The following is an 18,831-nucleotide window of genomic DNA, read 5'->3' on the forward strand; positions in this document are numbered from 1 at the left end:
TTAAAGCGTTCTAGCCACAAAACCATGCCTGACCCCCAAAAGGGGGTCCTAACTCCTTTATACTGTCAGAATCTCAATTTTAAAAGGGAGGAGTGAGTGGAGATAGAAACGCTCTCTGTTGGTGATAATCTGTCTTACTTACCATTTCCCCAACACAGGAGAGACTAAGGAATTTCAGGTAAAAATTGGATGGTTCCAATCCTCCGATCCTAAGAGCCCATCACCCCAGCTCCCAGGAGCTCCGCCAGTTAGACTTTTTTGCCCAAGGCCTGGTTACTGCTAGTTCCTCGCCACGTGACTGCACATACTTGGTCACGTGACATGCCAGCTCCTTCCATTCCCGTCTGCGGGGGGAGGGGGACCAAGAAACCGGAGACCCTTGCTCTTCCAATACTCACGCCCTAGCTACAGAGGTCAAGAAGGGTTTCCCCAGGAGCTGTTTCGGTTTCGGACGGCGCCGTTTCCCGCGAAAGTCCTGAGAAGAGTCCAGCCTTGTCCTCCTGCCGCCCCCGGGCGGGATGGTTGAGGCCGGGGCCACGCCCCCTCTGCCCCCCTCCGAGGGCATCCTGGGCTTTCTCCCACCGCTTTCCTAGCCCGCTTGCACCTCGGCGATCCCCGACTCCCTTCTTCATGGCGTCGCTCCTGTGCTGTGGGCCGAAGCTGGCCGCCTGCGGCATCGTCCTCAGCGCCTGGGGAGTGATCATGTTGGTGAGGGGACTCCCCAGCAAGGATCGGAGAGGGCCTGAGGGGCTCCGGGCTAGGAGGGTTGGGAGGCAAGGAAACTCTGGGCCGCAGGCAGGCCGGAGGGGCCGGGGATCTACAGGCCCCGAAGAAGGAGGCAGACTGAAATTGAAAAATGGGAACTGTTCGAGACCAGCCTGACCAACATGGTGAAACCCCGTCTCTACTAAAAATACAAAAATTAGCCGGGCGTGGTGGCGCGCGCCTGTAATCCCCGCCACTAAGGAGGTTGAGGCAGGAGAATCGCTCGAACCCGGGAGGCGGAGGGTGCAGTGAGCCGAGATCGCGCCACTGCACTCTAGCCTGGGCGACACAGCGAGACTCCGTCCCAAAAGAAAAAGAAAAAAGGGAACTGGAGCAAAGGGCCCTGGAGTGGGAGGAGCTGGGGCTGGTAAATGTGGAGACCCCTCAAGGTAGGATAAACAAGAGCGGGGTTCCTGAGAGATGCTTGAGTTGAATGGAGGACATGGGGGGAAAGAGTGCTTGTTCCAGAAATGGGTAGCTGGGGCTTGTTTTCCCAGTAATCCACCCACCGCCACTTCAAGAAGAAATGATATGAAGAAGTGCCGATTCTCCCTCCCTTCATGCGCACTGTCCCGTGATGATGATGCCTCCAGGGAGGACGATAATCTGGGTTCCTGGGAGAGAAGGCTTGGTCACTATTCCTACCCTTGCCTCGGCCACTTGTCTCAATGTCACCACCTCACGCCCTGTTCCAGGTGGCTGAGTCCGAATTCAGTAACCACCACCTCGTTTTGGTTCATCTTAGGCACGGGTGTGGTAGCAACATTAGAAATGGGAGGGGTTTACGAAGTGAACTTGGGGTCAGGTGCCTGAATTCAACAACCTACCCATTCCCCTTTTCCAGATAATGCTCGGAATATTTTTCAATGTCCATTCCGCTGTGTTGATTGAGGACGTTCCCTTCACGGAGAAAGATTTTGAGTAAGTATTCGGGTGGGGGAGGCGGGCTGGGAGCAGGTGGGAGGTGGCGAGGTCAGATTACGTCTGGGAGGTCGTGTGCTTGGGGCCCCTAGGTTAGGGAACGGGGAGAGGAGAGCTGCTTTCTTGAGAATGTGGTTAGGAGCTAGGGAGTCAGACCTCAGCGGCCATTCCAAACCCACCACTTTAGGTGTGGCCTCTTTAGGTATTTTACTTTTCTGTGCCTCTCAGCCCACCTCTGCAAAATGGCTGCTATGACAGATCTCACCCCATAGGATGGTCAAGAAGATTGAATAAAGTAATATACGTAACAGCGCCTAGACAGGTGCCGGGCACATACTGCTCAGCAAACTTTGGCTGCTATTAATGTCTGACACCTTTGCTTCATTCCCACCCCCAGGAATGGCCCCCAGAACATATACAACCTTTACGAGCAAGTCAGCTACAACTGTTTCATCGCCGCGGGCCTTTACCTCCTCCTCGGAGGCTTCTCTTTCTGCCAAGTTCGACTCAATAAGCGCAAGGAATACATGGTGCGCTAGGGCCCGGGCGCGTTTCCCCGCTCCAGCCACTCCTCTATTTAAAGACTCCCTGCACCGCGTCACCCGGGTCGCGTCCCACCCTTGCCGGCGCCCTCTGCGGGACTGGGTTTCCCGGGCGAGAGACTGAATCCCTTCTTCTCCCATCTCTGGCATCCAGCCCCCGTGGAGAGGGCTGAGGCTGGGGGGCTGTTCTGTCTCTCCACCCTTCGCTGTGTCCCGTATCTCAATAAAGAGAATCTGCTCTCTTATCCCCTGTGTCTGTGCTTCAGTGGGGGCGAGCACGGGGCTGAGGCTGGAGGTCGGCCTCTGCCTGGGGAGTCCCGACCCCTGAGCGGAAGTGGAGTGAAGTGGTGCGGAAGTGAGGCGAAGGCTTCCCCCTTGGCCTGGGCGCGCCAAGCTGTCGAAGCGACTGCATCTGATGGGGCGGGGAGCCACAGGGTTGAGCCTATCCGCTGCGAGAAGGGCGGGACTTCCTGCGCGGGGGCCTGAGCCGCTCCGTCTCCCTGCTCTCCGTGGTCCCGGCTCGCGTGTAGCGGCGGCGGCGGCGTCTCCGTGAGGAGGCGCGCGGGGCCATGACGTCAGCGTCCACAAAGGTTCGACCTCCCTCGCGGACAGCGCTCCCTGGCGGCCACGGGAGGGCGGGCCCCCCACTTGGCTCGCGGCTCTTCCGCCCCGGGCGGGGGGCGGGCGGGAGCCGAGCCTGGGGTGGGGCTAGGGGCTCCGGGCGGGACGGGGAGGGCGGGCGCCGGCCCCCCGTGACGCTGCCCCGCCCCCAGGTCGGAGAGATCTTCTCGGCGGCCGGCGCCGCCTTCACGAAGCTCGGGGAGCTGACGATGCAGCTGCATCCTGTGGCCGACTCTTCCCCTGCGGGGTACGTGAGCCCGGACTGGGACGTGGACGCTGAGAGCGGGCGCTTGGACTCGGTCACAGACACGGACCCTCTCTAGCACAGAGACAGACGTTAGTTTCCCTTTGTGCCTGGCACAGCACAGAGTAGGTGTTAATAAATGATCGTTGGATGAGGGAATGAATGACAGACAAAAATACAGACAGGCCCATAGCTCAGACTCCTATTTCACAGTTCTCCCTGCTGCGAACGGGTCGACCACAAACCACCGCCACTCCCAACCACCCCAGTTCATGGAATTCCCCCAGACGGCTGCAGGCTGTTGGTGGGTCTGTTTGAAAAGCCCTTCTTGGCGAGTTGGTTTCAGTGTGCTGTATACAGCCGCCGTTTAACGTTCATGGTGGAAAGGGGTGTCTAAGGTGGAGGTGGTTGTGATTTCTTGTGATTGGGGTCCTCCAGGTTCCCGCAGGGCCCTCAAGAGCTTCCCGCCCGCCCCCCGCCCCTGTGGAGGACCTCTTTATGCATCCGTGGAAGGGGTCCCAGAAATCGGAAGGAGGCGGCTGGTTGACTGTGGGATGCATAGCCTGTGGGCTGGCTCCACACCCCCCCTCCCATTTTTGCTATTCCCCCCTCTCCCCTTCTGACAGTGCGAAGTGGACGGAGACGGAAATAGAGATGCTGAGGGCTGCTGTGAAGCGATTTGGGGACGATCTTAATCACATCAGCTGTGTCATCAAGGAACGGACAGTGTGAGGGAGGGTGGCTGCCAGAAAAGGGCGGGTGGGCAGCTTTCTTCCTCCTTACCCAAGGTTCCATCGTCCTCAGAACTCCTTTCCAGCTCAGCTGCTTCCCTACTTTGTCACTAGTTTTTTAGAATGCCCTTGAGAACTGAAAGAACAGAATTGTCACAGTTGGTCAGAAGTTCCTAAAATGCTGTGGTAGTCCTTCCAAGAATGTGAATTTAGGTTGCCTGAGATGCTCAGTTATTGTATTTGATGATGGGAGTCCCCTGGTTATTTATATAAATTTTTGGGGACTCCACTGCAGTGTTTCCGGGGATACGGTGATCCTGAACTAGTTGATCAGTAAAATCTCAGTCCACCTGTAAATCACCAAGCCTTACCTGATGTCTCTCCCAGAAGAGAATTAGGAGATGGGCCTTTCCCACTACTCAGCTCAGGGACTCCACTCGCCACGTTCCACCCACCCTGAGTGAGTGTAAAACTCTGGGAAAGTGAGAACCCTCCCAATGGGTTGGGGCCCCGAGCTGGATTCTTTTTAAGGGACTCCCAGAACCCCTTCACCTCCCCTCCCTTCTTCTGTTCGTCTCTCTGACGACTCCTTTCCTAACCTCTTCTCTCCTTTCTTCAGGGCTCAGATAAAGGCCACTGTGAAACGCAAGGTATATGAAGATTCTGGCATCCCCCTTCCAGCTGAGTCACCCAAGAAAGGGCCCAAGAAGGTGGCATCTGGTGTCTTATCACCTCCTCCAGCTGCCCCTCCTCCCAGCAGCTCCAGTGTCCCCGAGGCCGGGGGTCCCCCCATAAAGAAACAGAAGGCTGGTGAGGGCTGTAGAGTTGCTACCTAGGGGTTAAAAGTCCATCTGCGGTTCAGTGAGAGAATTGGGCCTGGGTCAAAGAAGGGTCAGTCTCTCTTCCTGTCCCTGTGGAAGTTCCCAGAGAGGGGCAGAGGGAGGGGAGGCACGAAGCTTTGGGAAGCTCGGGGCTGGGGGAGAGGCCGTCAGGGGAACCTAGAACCTAGCTTATGCCCCCTTCCCAGATGTGACACTCAGTGCTCTGAACGACTCCGACGCCAGCAGTGACCTGGTGGATATTGAAGGGCTAGGAGAAACTCCTCCAGCTAAGAAACTCAACTTCGACCAGGGTAGGAGTCCTCCTCCTCCCACACAGCTGACAGGGTGGGGGAGAAAGGGCTCACCTGGATGGCAGGGCACGGTCTCCGCAGGGGCCCCTCCCTTGTACAGGGGTTTCGGAGGAGAAGGTGCTCTCATACACAGCGCAGGGCATTGGGTCAGTACGTAGCAGGGTGTTTCAGGGAGTTGGGAGTGGCCTCGGAAGCACACTGGGGGCTCGCTCCATCTCGGCCCATTTTACTTCCTGTTCCAGACAGCCTGACCCTGGATTCTGGCCTTCTCATGACCTCTGCTGATCCTCCTCTCCTCTCCTGCTGAGCCTTCCACCTCTGACCTCTCACTGTTCACGCTGGACCTGTGGATCTCCTGGGACTCCGAGCAAGGCCTGCACGAGAGAGGGCTGAAAGGCTGCTGAGGCTGCCACCTCGCTGTTCCCGCATAAGCATCTGCCCCCAACCCCTTTGACCTTCATCTGATGGACATTTTTATACAGAAAACAATAAAGATTTCCCTCTCAGCTTCGTGCTGTCTGCTTAACATTCTTAGCAGGAGAGGGCTGTTCCCTCTTCTCTCCTCGGCCCGTGGGGGCTCAGCCCCTCCTCGGTAGTTTTCACCACCCTGCCTGGAGCAGCACAGCCAATATTGGCAGACTTGCTTCCCTGTGCCAATATTTCTGTGCTGCTAGAGCCAGGGAAGCTGGGTGTGGGCATCAAAGACTCCACTTTGTTCTCTCGAGGCAGAACGTGCTCCCAGGGTCTCTGGCCGTCAGTATTCTGGAAACTGCCCTGGAGATTTTAGAGGGGTGCTCACATACCCCACCCTCTCCTTCCCCACCTGGCAAGAAGTTTGTCACAAGGCCCCAGATGTTTTTTGTGTCACTTCTCCAGGATGGCCTCGCAGGGCCAAGCCTCGGCGGTGCCTCCCCCACCCTCGCTCTAACACCACAGTGTGGTTTGGACGTGGCCACAGTGCCGTACAAACCACAGTGTGCTGCTGGGGCGGGAGCAGGACCGGGGTGGGCTGAGAGGAAGAGAGCACACAGCAGTGCCGGGAAGACCCCAGCACCACCTCTAGGAGCAGGGGGATAGAGAAGCCTTAAGAAGCAAACATGGCCCCCAAAAACGTTTGGGAGGAACCAGGGACGGACTGAGCAGGCAACTGGAAGGTGATGGACCATGGGGATGAGCTCACAGTATAGGAAGACTGGACCATCTTCCCTCTGTAGGAACTCAGCTCAGGGGATCCCTAGGGTGGGGTCAGAGGCAGAAGAAATAGGGAATGACTGGGGGGACCAACACACTGCCTCCTGTCTCAGCAAGGGCAGGGACCCAAGGTTTCCTGTGTCCGTCCTTCCTCTCCCGGGGTCAGAACCCAAGAGAAAAGCAAGGAGAGACAGAGGGCCAAGGCCAGCAGGGTTGGGAGTTGGCAGTCCAGAGGTGGTGGGGCCGGAACATGGCTGGGAGAGGGGGGCCGGAAGTCGCCCTGGGCCCTGGGCCTGCCACAAGATGGAGGCCAAAGGCAGGAAATGGAGACCAGGGGGAAGGGGAGCAGCAGAGCCCAGGAAGAGGGCCATCTGGACCTGGGGGGCCAGGTATTCAACCCCCAGTGCTGTTCCCACTCCCCAGGGCCCCTCAGGACCCGAGCCGGCCCCCACAGCCACGTCCATCAGTCCATCCACCAGGCCAGGGCAGGCGGGCCCACCCCAGAGAGCCACGTTTAAGCTGAGACAAACATGGCTCTCCCCACCCCCAACTCCAGGCCTTCCCTCAGCCCTTTCCTCCTGTCCAAGACTTGATTTTTTAAAAACACCCCTCAGAAAGCAAAATCCAAGGACCCAAATCCCTTCTGCAAATCAAAATATGACCCTCTAAAACCCAGAAGTTATCTTCTCATATCCCATCGCATCTTTTACCACCCCCTCTTCCGACACACCCCCCAAAACTCTTAGCAATCTGAAAGATCTAAGGTGGTGTATGTAAGCAGTCTTTTTAGGCCCCCGAAGATGCCAGAGCCCTCCCGGACACCCCTATCTGTCCTCCATCAAATCTTGCCAAGGCCGCCTGCTCCTCCACCACCCTCCATAGCCCCCAAACTAACAGTTGCCCCCAGCTCCCACCTCGGCAGAGCCTTTGTGGGGGGTGAAAGAGAAATTTAAACACTATCCTAACGGCTGGGGATGTTGGGGGGCTCTCTGGTCTCAGCCTTTGGTTTCCGTCTGGGGGGCTGCAGTTTAGGGGTGTAAGAGAAAGCCTCTCCAATCATCCCCCCAATTCCAGGACTGACAAAGCCAACCCCACCCCAGCACGCACCTCCAAACCTCCCCCCCAACCGCCACGTCTCTCCTGAAAACAGAGGACACTTCCCTCCCCACTTACCTCAGCTACTCTCCCCTGAGATCCTGGTCCCCTATTTTGAAAAGAGCAAAATTTAGGGTGCATCCCTCACATTTGGGGTGCAGGAGAAAGGAACCGCCCCAGTCGCATCGCTGGCCTCCTTCCTCTCGGCTGGCTCAGGGACTGGGGAGTGCCCTGGGGAGGGGGCACCCCCACAAGAGAGCTCAGGAGGGGTTCCTCCACTCCCAGTCAGAATTGGGGACACCCCCCCAAAACCCGTCCCAGCCCATCCGTCTCCAACTCGGCGGGAGAGGCAGCTGCAATGCCCCAGTCAGATTCACCCAACACTACATTCCTCACCCCATCTAGAGGGGTCCCGGGGTCCCCAAAAAATCCCAAAAAAATCTAGGATGTTGGGAGGACGGTCCTGGACTAGCTCCCCAAATTTGGGGTCCTCAGATACCCCCGTTTTTTCAGGAAAATTCCGTCTTTTGCCTGCCTCCCGCCAGCCCTGCTCTGTCCCGATGCCAATTTTGGAAGTCACTCCCTCCTTCCTCCTCCCCGTCTCTCCAGGCCCCCCCCACCGCTCGGGGGCTAGGGTCCAGGACACCTGGCTTCCAGACCGGGGGGAAGCACTCCTCAAAGGGCTAGGGGCCAGGAGGTCAAGCTCATTGCCCCTGTCTTAAGGAAGCAGGAAAGCCCGTTCCTCCCTTCCCCTCCCCCCTGGCTGGTCTCCGTGGTGGTTTAGGAAAGCCTGGAGGATTGGAATCTGCCATTGCTGTTGCACAGGCAGTTTTTTTTTCTTGGGTTGGGGGGGTGGGCGGTGGGAGGGAGAGAGGGGAGGAGAGCCGAAGAGAGAAGGGACCCAGGCGCGAAGAGCTGGCCTGGCTTACCCTGTAGCCCCGGCTGCCGTGGGGAACCCCTCCCCCCCATCTCACCCACACTCTCAGTCCTCTGTCTGCTTTCTGTTTGGGGCTCATCCTAGAAAATCAGGGTACAAGAATCACCTCCTTGTACCCCACCAGCACCCCTCCTTGCCACAGTTCCAACAGCACTGCCCTGGTCAGGGGTGTCCACTTTGTGAAGGGACACCCCGTTTTCCTCCAACTTCCCCCAAACTAAGGGGTGCTCCCTTAAGAAATTGGGATTCAGAGTCTGAAACCGCCTTTTCTCCCTCACTTCTCCCTCAAGCCACATAATAATAAAAGGAGATACCACACCCTTTCCAAGTTCCTCCCTTCAAATCCTGGGCTTATTTGGGGGTTCACTAAAGAAACTTCTCGAATCTGGGGTGAGAGGGTACTATAAGCAAAAGACATCCCAAACCAGGGTCCCAATTAGGCAAACCCCCAAATCAGTCTCACCTTATGATTATCCCTTAGCTTCACCAAAAGCATCCAGAGTGACTAAACACCCCCAAAATAAGGACACCCCAGAACTTTAGTCTCCTGTCCTCGCGGCCCTCACCTTGTTTCTCCCCCGGGGAAAAAGCTTCTTGGGTATCCATAGATACACAGGAATACCCCACGTCTTTCCACTTTGTGGAACATGAGTTTCCACAATACTCAAATATGAAAGTTTGCTCCCCCCTCCCCGGACCCCCAATCACAGACAGCCTCTAACTTGCTCCCAGCTTCCTGTAATGTTCCACCTCAAACTAATTTTTAAAACTCCAAATTGAACTTATCCCCCAAATCTAATCTGAGCCTTGAAACATAGATGGCACCCCAAAATAGACTGCACCCCCAAATCAGCATGAGTACTTTGGTTCTGCTGATAGTCCAAAATGACACAGATGAGCACAATCTCCAAATTGTGGGTGTCAGAACCCCCAGAACTAATGTAGCTTCAAAGTCAGCCCCATGCCTGAAACTTACCATATAGGCCTCAAAGGCTGAATGCAGCCACCGATGCTCACAATCAAATCAACACCCCATAATAAACAGGCACCCCACAACTGACCAAATAATACTCCATCCTGATGCCAGAGGGAGCCCTTAGTCTAATTCTCATCTCCAAGCTGGGCAGAGACCTAAATAACCCTCACATGTCAAAGCCACCTCATCGTCCTGAATTTCCCAATTCCCGGTTTCTCAGCTGTTCTTTCATGCATTCAAATGAAGACACATTCCGGTCTGAAGGGGAGGGCCCCCGGCCTGATATCTAGCCCCATGGACCATGGTCGGTCAATCCTGGCCGACTGTACACTCTTCCCAGCCCAGATCCGGGAAGTTTCTGCTTTGCAGCTGGATTCAGCTCTAGCACCCCTTCTCCAAATGAGCTTTGCCTTGCCTCCCCGCAATGTCTCCCGAAACAAAATATGAGGGTGTGATCCATGCCCATCTCTCAGATCAGGGACTTCAAATTAGGGTTGTTAAGCCCCTCCTGCCCTCTCTCCCTCCTCCTTGTTTTCTTGTTTACCCCATCCAATTTCAATATTAATGTTCAATTAAAAGTCACCTCCAAAGACATCTGGGTAGCAGTGTCTAGCTTAACTCAAAAAGAAAACCCGGAGTTCCCAGGCTCAGGTCACCCTTCTTGTCCCACCCATTCCCCTGACTCCTAAAGCCCACGATTTCTCACCTCAGGTAGGAACCCCAGCCTGAGGGGAAAGTCCCCTCGGTCTCCTAACTCTAGCTCCCTCCGCCCAACCCTAGTCCCCTCCTAGGAGACAGAGGTGCAAAATAAACCCGCGCAAAGGGGAGGAGGCTAAAGGTTTCAGCCGCCCAGACCGAATGGATCCTGCGCCTGGGTCTGAGCGCACCCCCGGCCGGGTGGAGACGAGGGGCGAGGCGAGGCCAGTGCTCGGCCGCCCCCTCGTGGAAGGAGCCGCACATTGCAGAGCCTTGCCTACTTGCCGCGCTGGACCGCGGCGTCCCGCCAGCCTTCAAGCGTAGCCGACGGGCGGGTGCCCGAGGCCCTCAAGAGCTGGGATTGGGGGAAAGCGAGCGGGCTTTGGGCGGGAGTCCGTCTCTCTGGATCCCTACAAGGACTCAGAAGAGAGTTGGGAGCGAGAGAGGCCGGACGCCTAGGTCTCCCGAGCGTCTCTCGCCCCTCCACCCCCACCTCGGGGCTTTCCCCACCTCCTCGAGGGGAAGCAGCTGGCGGAGCCGTCCGGTCGCAGGACAATGGAAGGAAACCGACTAGAAATCATATCCGCCCTCTCCCTACCCCGCCCGGCCAGAGCCCCCCTTTTTGCAGGCCTGGGTACAGGAGCCTGTCATTCACACCACACCCTCCCCCGTCTGAGACCCCACGGGAGCCCACTGTCGTCTGCCCAAACCTGCTGTCTCGTTGGGCTCCCCCTTTTCTCCCTTAACACAGTACAAGAAGGGGAGAGGGGGTGCCTATGCACTTTGTCCTGCAGCAAAGGTTGGCTCCCGGCAAACCCTCCCAAAAGCCAAAACACCAATTTTCACTGGCCCAGGCCTTCCGACGACTCAGACTCCCGTATTTCCAACCTCGATATCCCTGATCTCCTCCCCAATTCCAATATCCCCGTCCTCGTGTCCACTTGCAGTGACCCAAGACCCCCTACGTTACGACCACCCCTTGTTTCTGAGGTCCCGCCCTCGAGACGGAGACCCCGCCCTGGGCTCGCCATCTGGAGAGCGAGGGAGGAAGGAAGGATACAGACCCAGGCGTTCACCCCACCTCCACCCCCGCCCCCGACATCCCGGCCAGATAAAGGAGCCGAGGCCAAGAGGGGAGAGAGACCCCGCCCCCCTTAAGAAGAGAAGACGGGCCCCTGCAGGACGGGGGTAAGAACAAGAGACTGAGGGAGCCAGACTCCTGGGTCCCCCAAGAGGGCTGGAGCTTGTATGGAGCTTGTCATCAGCAAGCCTGAGTCCCAGAAATTGGGCTAAGCTAGGGATCTGGGGACTAGATAGGAGTCGCAGAATTCCGTAGTTCGGGGAAGAGAGCCTTGACTGGGGCTTGGAGGTGTGTGGACGGCAGGCCGTCAGATCTCTAGGCAGGGTCGGACACCTGAGACACAGGCGGGCAGAAGGGAGTGGCGGTGCTGGAGGGGCACTGGGAGTCGAACCCAGGGCGATGGGCGCGGGATTCCCCACGCTCGCCAACGACGCATCGGTGTGGAACCTTCAGCTGGCTCCAAGCACTGTGGGATCTGGAAGAGGCAAGGGAGCGAGGGTGTCGTAGAGGGTATAATGAACAAGAAGAATTAGGAGGGAGGCTGCGTGTGCCGGTGCTAGGGGCTGGAGGCCCTGGCTCTAGCTGCACCTCGGAAGGAAAAGGCAAACAGAGGAGGGAAGGGGTCTTAGAACTGCCTGGATCCAGAGCACTTTCCACGGCCTCTACAGGCCTGCGTCGCTATGGGTTCCCCCGCCGCCCCGGAGGGAGCGCTGGGCTACGTCCGCGAGTTCACTCGCCACTCCTCCGACGTGCTGGGCAACCTCAACGAGCTGCGCCTGCGCGGGATCCTCACTGACGTCACGCTGCTGGTTGGCGGGCAACCCCTCAGGGCACACAAGGCAGTTCTCATAGCCTGCAGGTTCGAGGGGTGGGGCCGGGGCGGAGGCGGGGCCAAATGGGAAAGGGGTGGGACCACAGGGCCTTTGAGAGGGAATCCGAAGCCAAGTCTTTCAGAAGCAGGAGGCGGAGCGTCCGAGAATTGGGGGCGGGGTGATAGTGAGGAGGCGGGACTTTTCAGGGGGCGGGGCTTCCTAAAGCGGCGCGTGTCTCCCTTGGTTCCCCAGCCCCTAAGGGACCTATCTGCTCTCTCTCCAGTGGCTTCTTTTACTCAATTTTCCGGGGCCGTGCGGGAGTCGGGGTGGACGTGCTGTCTCTGCCCGGGGGTCCCGAAGCGAGAGGCTTCGCCCCCCTACTGGACTTCATGTACACTTCGCGCCTGCGCCTCTCTCCGGCCACTGCACCTGCAGTCCTTGCGGCCGCCACCTATTTACAGATGGAGCACGTGGTCCAGGCATGCCACCGCTTCATCCAGGCCAGGTGAGGGACCCCGGCTCGGCGTTCTGTGTGGGTGAGGTGTTAAGGGCAAAGGCAGAGATTAGGCAATGGCACTAACGTTCATCACATTTTCCCCAGCTATGAACCTCTGGGCATCTCCCTGCGGCCCCTGGAAGCAGAACCCCCAACACCCCCAACGGCCCCTCCACCAGGCAGTCCCAGGCGCTCCGAAGGACACCCAGACCCACCTACTGAATCTCGAAGCTGCAGTCAAGGCCCCCCCAGTCCAGCCAGCCCCGACCCCAAGGCCTGCAACTGGAAAAAGTACAAGTACATCGTGCTAAACTCTCAGGCCTCCCAAGCAGGGAGCCTAGTCGGGGAGAGGAGTTCTGGTCAACCTTGCCCCCAAGCCAGGCTCCCCAGTGGAGATGAGGCCTCCAGCAGCAGCAGCAGCGAAGAAGGACCCATTCCTGGTCCCCAGAGCAGGTACAGAGTCTAGAACCTCAAGAATTTGTCAGAGCTGGCCTCAGCTAGAAGACAGAGTCATTGGGCCTTCGTGGTCAGGAGGAAGGGAAATAGTGGGTGCGTTTCAGAGACACTAGCTCACCTTAAGGAGCTGGCCAGAGACCAGGTTTATTCAGCAGGGTGGCACTTGGGCAGTACGATGGATGTGGCTCATTGGTCAACAATATTGGCTCATTTCCAGAGGGCAGGCCTTTGGCTCCACATTTCCCAGGAGAGAACCCCCATCCCCCATCCATACAATCTCTTTTAACCCTTTCCCCTGGGCCTTGCCATCTGCCTAGGCTCTCTCCAACTGCTGCCACTGTGCAGTTCAAATGTGGGGCTCCGGCCAGTACCCCCCACCTCCTCACATCCCAGGCTCAAGACACCTCTGGATCACCCTCTGAGCGGGCTCGTCCACTACCGGGTAAGAGACCCTCTTTCCTGGCTTTTCTCCCATGACTGCTCCAGGCAAGTTGGTGCCAAAAAAGCCCCCCAGAAAGGCCTATTCCAATGGTTCCTAAACTTTGTTACAAATTAGAATCACCTAGGAAGCTTTTAAACTCCCACCGCCCAGGTCACACTCCATAGACTGAAATATCTGGACCTGGGAACGAGTCATCAGTATTTTTCTAAAGCTCTCCAAGTGCTTCCAATGAGCAGCAAAGTTTGAGAATTTCTGGCCTGTCCTCTTTCGGAGCTGAATGATCAGCCCAAAGCTTGTCAGGGCCTCTCTGGCAGGCTGTCACTCAGAGTGGTGCCGGTGAGGAGGAGATTTTAGCCAGGCACGGTGGCTCATGCCAGTAATGCCAGCACTTTGGGAGGCCAATGCAGGAGGATCACTTGAACCCAGGAGCTCAAGGCCAGCCTGGGCAACATAGTCAGACCTGGTCTCCACAAAAAATAAAAATAAAAATTAGCCAGGCATGGTGGTGCGCACCTGTAGTCCCAGCTACTCAGGAGGCTAAAGTGGAAGGATCGCTTGAACCCGGGAGGTGGAGACTGCAGTGAGACGATATCACACCACTGCACTCCAACATAGGCAACACAGCGAGACCCTATCTCAAAAAACAAAAAAAAAACAAAAAAAAAAAAAAAAAAAAAAAAAAAGGAGGAGAAACTGAAACCTCCTCCACTAGCAGGGGCCTCCATCTACCACAGCTTTTTTTTTTTTTTTTTTTTTTTTTTTTTTTTTTTTTGAGAGGAGTCTCACTCTATCGCCAGGTTGGGAGTGCAGTGCCGGATCTGGCTCACTGCAACCTCCCATGTCCAGGTTCAAGGCAAATAATCCTGCCTCAGCTCCGAGTAGCTGGGACTCAGCGTGTTGCCACCACCATGCCGCTAATTTTTTATTTTTAGTAGAACGGGTTCACGCATGTTGAGCCAGGATGGTTCCATGTATTGACTGTGGATCCAACCGCCATGAGACTACCAAAGATGCTGGGATTTACAGCTGCAGCCTCCGACGCCTGGCCACCACCACTATTATTTGAAGGAGCAGCTGAGACTCAGTCAGACGGATTGGTCAGATCGTTGCTCATCTACTATCTCTACTTGGCTGAGCAAGGCAACCAGCCCCAGAAGTCTTAACAAAAATTTGGGAAAAAAGAAAGCCTGCTACGCATGTTCAGGATCCGTGTAATAATAGCCCTCTTAATAATATGGTTGCCGTTACCACGTCCCTTCCCAGAAGTGAATTTTTCGCTGCCCAGAACTGTGAGGCGTGGCTTGGGTGCCTCGGGCTGGACCCCTTGGTTCTGGGGATAGACAAGCCCTATAATGTCACTGTGCCGTCTTCATTCTGCTACAAGGCAACCTGCCAGTCCCCCAAGTGTACACAGTAGGGAGGAGAGGGCCTGCCGCAACCCACAGCTGTCCTAAGGCAGAGTCCCCTGACCTCCCATCTCCCTGCCTCCAGGGGAAAAGCCTTGACCATGCTCAATCTGCGGAGCCTTTTAACCGCCACAAACCTGAAAACGCACAGCCGCATCCATTCAGGAGAGAACCCATAAGCTTGTAGACTGCGGCTCAACGCTTTGTACAGGTATGGAGACAGCCTCCAAGTGCTTCCAAGGCAACCTGCAATATAGGTGGGCCAATAGTGAGGGATCGTCCCCCCGAGACAGACTTGAAGTCTCCTCCTCCCAGGTGGCATCTGCGGCGCACGTGCTGATCCACACGGGCGAGAAGCCCTATCCTTGCCCTACTGCGGAACCCGCTTCCGCCAACGCTGCAGCCCTCAAGAGCCACTTGCATCCACACCGAGAGAAGCCTTACTCACGTGGGTACCCAACCTGGCCTGCCCAGTGCCTTAGAATTACCTCGCTTTGCCGAGGTTTGGGCTCTTGAGAGGTGCAGGCGGCGTCCCGACTCTTAGAAATTTGTGAGTGGTGGCCGGGAGAGTCAAGCAAAAAGGTGGAGCTGGAGAGGATGGGCGGGGTAGATGAAGTGATCCTCGGGCTGAGCGCGTTTTCTGTAGAGGAGCTACAGTGGAAAAGCTTTGCTAAATGTAAAGGCGGGCCTATCCCGTCAATCACCCCTGAGGATTTGGAGAATTTAGAGTCAAAAGCTGATCTCGCTCACAGTCCCTCTTTGGGAGAGCGGACGCCCCCCCCCCCCCCCCCCCGCCCAGGCTCAATCCCTAAAGGTATTGTGGATAGGCAAGACCTGACCCGCTTCCCCCACACGTGCGACCCCTGTGGCCTGCATTTCCGGCACAAGAGTCAACTGCGGCTGCATCTGCGCCAGAAACACGGAGCTGCTACCAACACCAAAGTGCACTACCACATTCTGGGGGGGCCCTAGCTGAGCGCAGGCCCAGACCCCACTTGCTTCCTGTGGATGGGAAAGCTGCAGGCCCAGGCCTTGCTTCCCTATCAGGCTTGGGCATAGGGGTGTGCAAGGCCACTTTGGTATCAGAAATTGCCACCATCTTAATTTCTCCCTGGGGAGAGCAGGAGGTGGCAGATCCTGGCTAGATCTGCCTCTGTTTTGCTGGTCAAAACCTCTTCCCCACAAGCCACATTGTTTCTGAGGAGAGAGCTAGCTAGGGGCCGGGAAAGGGGAGAGATTGGAGTCCTGGTCTCCCCAAGGGAATAGCCCTCCACCTGTGGCCCCCATTGCATTCAGTTTATCTGTAAATATAATTTATTGAGGCCTTTGGGTGGCACCAGGGCCTTCATTCAATTGCATTTCCCACTCCCCTCTTCCACAAGTGTGATTAAAAGTGACCAGAAACACAGAAGGTGAGATCACAGCTCTGCTGGCAGAGATTACTAGCCTGGGCTCTCTCCTTCGGCTTGGGTATTTTATATTAATTCTGTCATAAGTTTTATCCTTAGACTTGTTCTTTCTCCTGTTTGTTTGCTTGTTAGTTTGTTTAAAATGGAAAAAGGGGTTCTCTGTGTCCTGCCCCTGTAATTCTAGGTCTGGGACCTTTATTTGTTCTAGGGCAGCTCTGGGAACATGCGGGATTGTGGAATTGGGTCAGAAACCCTCTCTGGTATTCTGGATGTTGTAGGTTCTCTAGCAGTCCGGCAATGGATACAGACATTTCTCGGTTCTTCAAGGGTGATAGGGACCATTATATTGAGCCCAAAATGGAGGTAACAATAAATGCCTCCTGGAGGCTGTGGGTGCAGGGGATTCTGTATCTAGATTCTATATCACTCCAAGTGGAGGCTGGCAGCTTTTTCTGCAAGATGGTCCAGAATCTAAAATGACCCATTAATCTGGTCACTTGGATTTGGCTCTACTGTATTCATCTATAATGGCAGAGACCCACCAGGGCTCAAGTTGAGTCCATCGTCCTCCCACAGGGGCCTGTTCTTAGCACTGAGTTCATCGCTCCATGGGGGAGAGATCAGACATTCCTTATCAGAGATGATGTGACTTTTTCTGACTCTGCCCAGTCTCTGTGAAATGTTATGACCTAGGGAAGAATCATGAAACTCTTTGGCTTGATTAGATGGTAAAGAGTGTTAACCCATCCTTTACTACAGAGGCATCTGGGTTTGAATGTTACTTGGGGTTCTCTCTATTGAGTTGAGCCCTTCTTTAATAGGTTTTGGATATCTTCTGGCAAGCGTCCAGATGCCAGAACCTTCTTTGCCTCTAGAAGTGATGGTGCTTGGTAACCTTACCTTATAAAAGCTGGGTCTGTGACCTGGTCTTCCCATCACTGCATTCCTGTCTGGAACCAGTGAATGCGTTAGAACCTTCCATAGGAAAAGAAAAGGGGCTGAGTTCTATTCTGGGTTTGCTGTAGTTTGGTTGGGATTATTGCTGGCATTACAGATGTAAAAGATTGGCTAGCCGATAGGCCAAAGTCCTGTTCTAGTTGACCAAGTTTCAAGTAGGATTAAGAGGTTGGTTGAGGGGTGCAGTTTCTGGTGTAGGCCGGGTAGGTAGAAAGTTAGGAATGGGGTTGCCTCTTGGCTGGGTGGAGGCTCTGAAATGTTAGAAGATGTCCTGAAGCCTTGATTTGTAGTTCTGCCCCTTGTTGCCCTGCGGCCTATTTGATTATGGGACAAGGGTAGAAAGTAAGAAGCACTTTTGAATTCATGGGATAGAACTTCAAGTCAGTTCTAGTGGCTGTCGCCTGGGGACTAGTGAGAAAGCTACTCTTCTCCTTCTTCCCTCTTTCTCCCCATGGCCCCACTGCAGAATTAAAGAAGAAAGAAGGGGAAGGCGGAGGAGTCTGTAAGAAGGAACCATGATTTCTATTTAGCAGATTGGATAGGCAGGTGGAGAATGCCTGGGGATAGAAATGTTAGATCTTGCAAGATGAGATCCTTGGAATAAAGAAGCCTCTCTGTGCTGCCTGCTGTGTCCTGGGTTCTTGCCTTCGGGTCTCGGGGAGTGAGGAAGAGAGCTCTTCCTCCTGGACAACATCTGGGATTCTGTACCATTCCGCTGTCCCTTCCCACCAGACATTTTAAATGGTCCTCGTTGTCCCTTTCCCTGCCCTTGCCTTCCTGCTCATTGTGTAGGAACCAGTGACTACATGAAGTTTCTCCGGAGCCACCTGCATCCTGCTGCTCTGAAGTCACTTCCTGCCTGAGGTGTGGAGGCGGCAGGGAGAAACCAGGAAGCCACTAATAATATCAAGAGGCTGGGGCGTGCATCTGTGCTAGGGACCTTAATGCTCGGGACATGCCTCCATCACCAAGGAAAATGGATAGGACTTTGGTTCCCTAAGGACCACAGGGGCTGGAGGTGGCACTGAGAAGACTGAGTTAGAACTAACATGCCAGCCCACCCTCCCCCAGCAAGGGTATCTTGAATCTATCCAGGGTCCAGTGCATGCCTCTCTCCCACCCTTTCTCCTGTCCTGTATGTGTGCTGGGTGCAGAGATCACTAATTTTGATGTTACCTCCCTCTGGGCCTTAAATTCCTTGTCTGTGGAAAAGTCAGTTACCACGATCTCTGCAGCTGCCTCCCACATTGAAAGTTTGTAGTTGTCTTAGTCCGTTTTCTGTTGCTTATTATAGAATACCTGAATCTGGGCAATTTATAAAGAAAAGGAATTTATTTCTTACAGTTACGGACACTGAAAATTTTGCCCAAGGTCAAGTGGCCACATCTGGTGATGCTCTTCTGGTTGGAGGGGGCTCTCTGCAGCGCAGGGTATCAACTGAGGGGTAGCAAGTGTGCCAACATTGCCAGCTCAGGCCTCTCTTCCTTTTCTTATAAAGCCACCAGTTCCCCTCTCATGATAACCCATAATCCAAGAATGGCAGAGACCTCAGGATCCAATCATCTCTTTGTTGTTGTTGTTGTTGTTGTTTGTTGTTGTTGTTGTTGTTGTTGTTGTGAGACGGAGTCTCGCTCTGTCTCCCAGGCTGGAGTGCAGTGGCGTGATCTCGGCTCACTGCAAGCTCCGCCTCCCGAGGTCACACCATTCTCCTGCCTCGGCCTCCTGAGTAGCTGGGACTACAGGCGCCCGCCACCACACCCAGCTAATTTTTGTATTTTTAGTAGAGACGGGGTTTCACCGTGTTAGCCAGGATAGTCTCGATCTCCTGACCTCGTGATCCACCCACCTCGGCCTCCCAAAGTGCTGGGATTACAGGCGCGAGCCACTGCACCCGGCCCCTGATCATCTCTTTAAAGCCCCA

At 55.4% G+C, this 18,831-nt stretch overlaps 2 protein-coding genes and 1 long non-coding RNA gene across 9 annotated transcripts; 2 read left to right on the forward strand and 1 right to left on the reverse strand.

Moving 5' to 3' along the window:
• The first annotated feature begins 349 nt into the window (after positions 1-349).
• BACC1 (BPTF associated chromatin complex component 1) lies at positions 350-5,466 on the forward strand. 6 transcript variants are annotated; one of them, XM_017850613.1, is made up of 8 exons: positions 350-704; positions 1,610-1,686; positions 2,084-2,818; positions 3,002-3,096; positions 3,720-3,821; positions 4,444-4,634; positions 4,852-4,956; positions 5,199-5,466. In XM_017850613.1, the coding sequence occupies exons 3-8, from the start codon at positions 2,798-2,800 to the stop codon at positions 5,261-5,263; spliced, it is 579 nt and encodes a 192-aa protein (XP_017706102.1). In that variant the 5' UTR covers positions 350-704; positions 1,610-1,686; positions 2,084-2,797; the 3' UTR covers positions 5,264-5,466. The 6 variants fall into 6 exon arrangements, with proteins under 6 accessions (XP_017706102.1, XP_017706101.1, XP_017706103.1 ...); XM_017850612.1 differs by having other exon boundaries at positions 582-708; XM_017850614.1 differs by having other exon boundaries at positions 582-708; positions 5,203-5,466.
• LOC108514399 (uncharacterized) lies at positions 3,077-7,620 on the reverse strand. Of its 2 annotated transcripts, XR_001881214.1 has the most exons (4): positions 7,321-7,620; positions 5,011-5,330; positions 3,877-3,960; positions 3,077-3,168 (listed from the first exon to the last, which is right to left on the reverse strand). It is a non-coding gene; the product is annotated as an uncharacterized LOC108514399 (long non-coding RNA). The 2 variants fall into 2 exon arrangements; XR_001881212.1 differs by lacking the exon at positions 3,077-3,168 and having other exon boundaries at positions 3,762-3,960; positions 7,321-7,617.
• Positions 7,621-10,947: 3,327 nt separating this feature from the next.
• Positions 10,948-17,534, forward strand: BCL6B (BCL6B transcription repressor). Its single transcript, XM_017850618.1, is given in 12 exon segments — positions 10,948-11,039; positions 11,601-11,791; positions 12,028-12,249; positions 12,346-12,693; positions 13,014-13,138; positions 13,183-13,186; positions 14,405-14,551; positions 14,625-14,674; positions 14,677-14,727; positions 14,730-14,755; positions 14,860-14,992; positions 15,377-17,534. Coding segments are annotated over 11 exon segments (1,425 nt in total). The 5' UTR covers positions 10,948-11,039; positions 11,601-11,612; the 3' UTR covers positions 15,517-17,534.
• The last annotated feature ends 1,297 nt before the right edge of the window (positions 17,535-18,831 follow it).

The sequence above is a fragment of the Rhinopithecus bieti genome, unplaced genomic scaffold (assembly GCF_001698545.2).
Source record: "Rhinopithecus bieti isolate Rb0 unplaced genomic scaffold, ASM169854v2 scaffold_32008, whole genome shotgun sequence".
NCBI lineage: Eukaryota > Metazoa > Chordata > Mammalia > Primates > Cercopithecidae > Rhinopithecus > Rhinopithecus bieti.

What these genes read in the sequence shown, in the direction of transcription:
- BACC1 (XM_017850613.1), top strand. Translation starts at nt 2,798, where the DNA reads ATGACGTCAGCGTCCACAAAG. An exon ending in GCCGACTCTTCCCCTGCGGG is followed by an intron (nt 3,097 to 3,719) that starts GTACGTGAGCCC and finishes CCCTTCTGACAG; the next exon opens with TGCGAAGTGGACGGAGACGG. An exon ending in CATAAAGAAACAGAAGGCTG is followed by an intron (nt 4,635 to 4,851) that starts GTGAGGGCTGTA and finishes CCCCCTTCCCAG; the next exon opens with ATGTGACACTCAGTGCTCTG.